Source organism: Nestor notabilis, unplaced genomic scaffold (genome assembly GCF_000696875.1).
Source record: "Nestor notabilis isolate BGI_N333 unplaced genomic scaffold, ASM69687v1 scaffold14362, whole genome shotgun sequence".
NCBI classification, from domain to species: Eukaryota; Metazoa; Chordata; class Aves; order Psittaciformes; family Psittacidae; genus Nestor; species Nestor notabilis.
Window position 1 is genome coordinate 1,745 of NW_009918869.1, and position 1,515 is coordinate 3,259.

A 1,515-nucleotide genomic window follows, 5' to 3' on the forward strand; every position below is an offset into this window, starting at 1 on the left:
CCCCTGTGTCCAACCTGGCCTTGAACACTGTCAGGGATGGGGCAGACACAGCTTCTGGGGGCACCCTGTGCCAGCGCCTCAGCACCCTCACAGGGAAGAACTTCTTCCTCATGTCTAATTAAATCTACAATGGGGCAAGAAATCTGAGTTGCACTGGTCCTGTGGCCCCAAGAAGCCCCTGCACGGAGCAGTGATGCTGGTGCAGCAGCAGCGCTAGATGAAACAGCCAGAGCTGTCAGGGATGCTGTGGCTCAGGGCCCTTAGACTACCCAGCTCCAAGGTAGCCCAATATCTTACCTGAGCCCCAGGGGCTCCCGGACAGCAAACTTGATTTCATTTCCCAGTACTTGACTAATCTGAAATTCAAATAAAAGACACAAGATGATTGAACAGACTCTTCCCGGGCCACCAGGAGGGATTTGCCAACCCCCAAATAGATATCTAACCCCATGTGGGAGTTTATCTCTGAGAGGGCTGGAAGGAGGATGAGGACATGGGATTCACCTGTGACTCCTTGGTCCCAAAGGCTGCTAAAGGCTGCCTTGATTTCCATCAGGAGCTGTAGCCTCTACTACTCCCTTACTGGGATCAGCATGGTGCTGAGGCAGGGGCAACATGAATTCTTGTCTCCTCTTACTTACGTAAGTAGGGAAGAGTCTCCTTCCACACACTACCTGCATGTCACATCCCCATGGAGAACTGGGTGTAGGAGCACCCATCCCATTCACACTGCCCAGAGCAATGCCTGGCTGCGGCTACCCCAAACCACACAGGTGGGAAGGCTACACCAGCGACAGGGAAAGGTACTGGGGGAGCTCCTGGTTGCAGAGAGCTCTTGGAGAGCTCTGTGCTGCTCCCCATGTGCAGTCAGGAACTGGGCAATGCCCTGAGAGCATGTTCTACAGAGAGCACCTATGATAGGGCTCCCATAGGGACTCACCCATAGGTCCTCCAGCTCTGGTACTTCACTGGAACATGAGAGTTGCTTGCCTCCAACCTCTCTTCCGAGAGGCACTGCTTAAACTGCTGCTCCAGTGTGTCCAGGCTGGTGGGCACTGGTGGTGCTATGGTCCTATGGCATCAGCTCCAAGCTACCTTATGGGTGTCTCAGCAATAGATTAAAGCAGCTTGAGGGCAGAGCTCACCCCCTTACCATTTTGGTCAGCTCCTGTGTACCCAGCAGGCTCCACAACCCATCACTGCTCAAAGACAGCATTGCTTGTGCCACTTGGCCTTCACCCTCCCTTTCCAGGAGCCCCATAGAGCCCTGTTTTGCCTGCAGAAGCTAGATCCTAAAGAACCCCCCACCACCACCTCGGTTTCCCCAGGTAGAAGCTCTCTTCTCCATCATTACTGCACATGGGCTTCCCATACCTTTGAGCGATGGACCTCGCCGTCATCATCCTCCCCGCCGACCCCCAGGATCTTGCGTGTCTTCAGCCTGCTCACCAGGTCGGTCTGGCTGTGCTTCTTCATCAGCGGCGGGGGCTGCTTCGCCGCCATGGTGGGGCCCTC

The 1,515-nt window shown here is 55.2% G+C and overlaps 1 protein-coding gene across 1 annotated transcript in view; it reads right to left on the reverse strand.

Moving 5' to 3' along the window:
- Window positions 1-1,503, reverse strand: part of LOC104402153 (tumor protein p53-inducible protein 11) — a gene marked incomplete at its 3' end in the record, with an annotated part of 2,562 nt that extends 1,059 nt beyond the window's left edge. Inside the window, exons 1-2 of the mRNA XM_010009951.1 lie at window positions 1,375-1,503; window positions 298-356 (exon numbers count right to left, since the gene is read on the reverse strand). Coding sequence (XP_010008253.1) covers window positions 298-356; window positions 1,375-1,503 — 188 coding nt within the window. The remainder of the gene's footprint in view (window positions 1-297; window positions 357-1,374) is intronic.
- Between the last annotated feature and the right edge of the window lie 12 nt (window positions 1,504-1,515).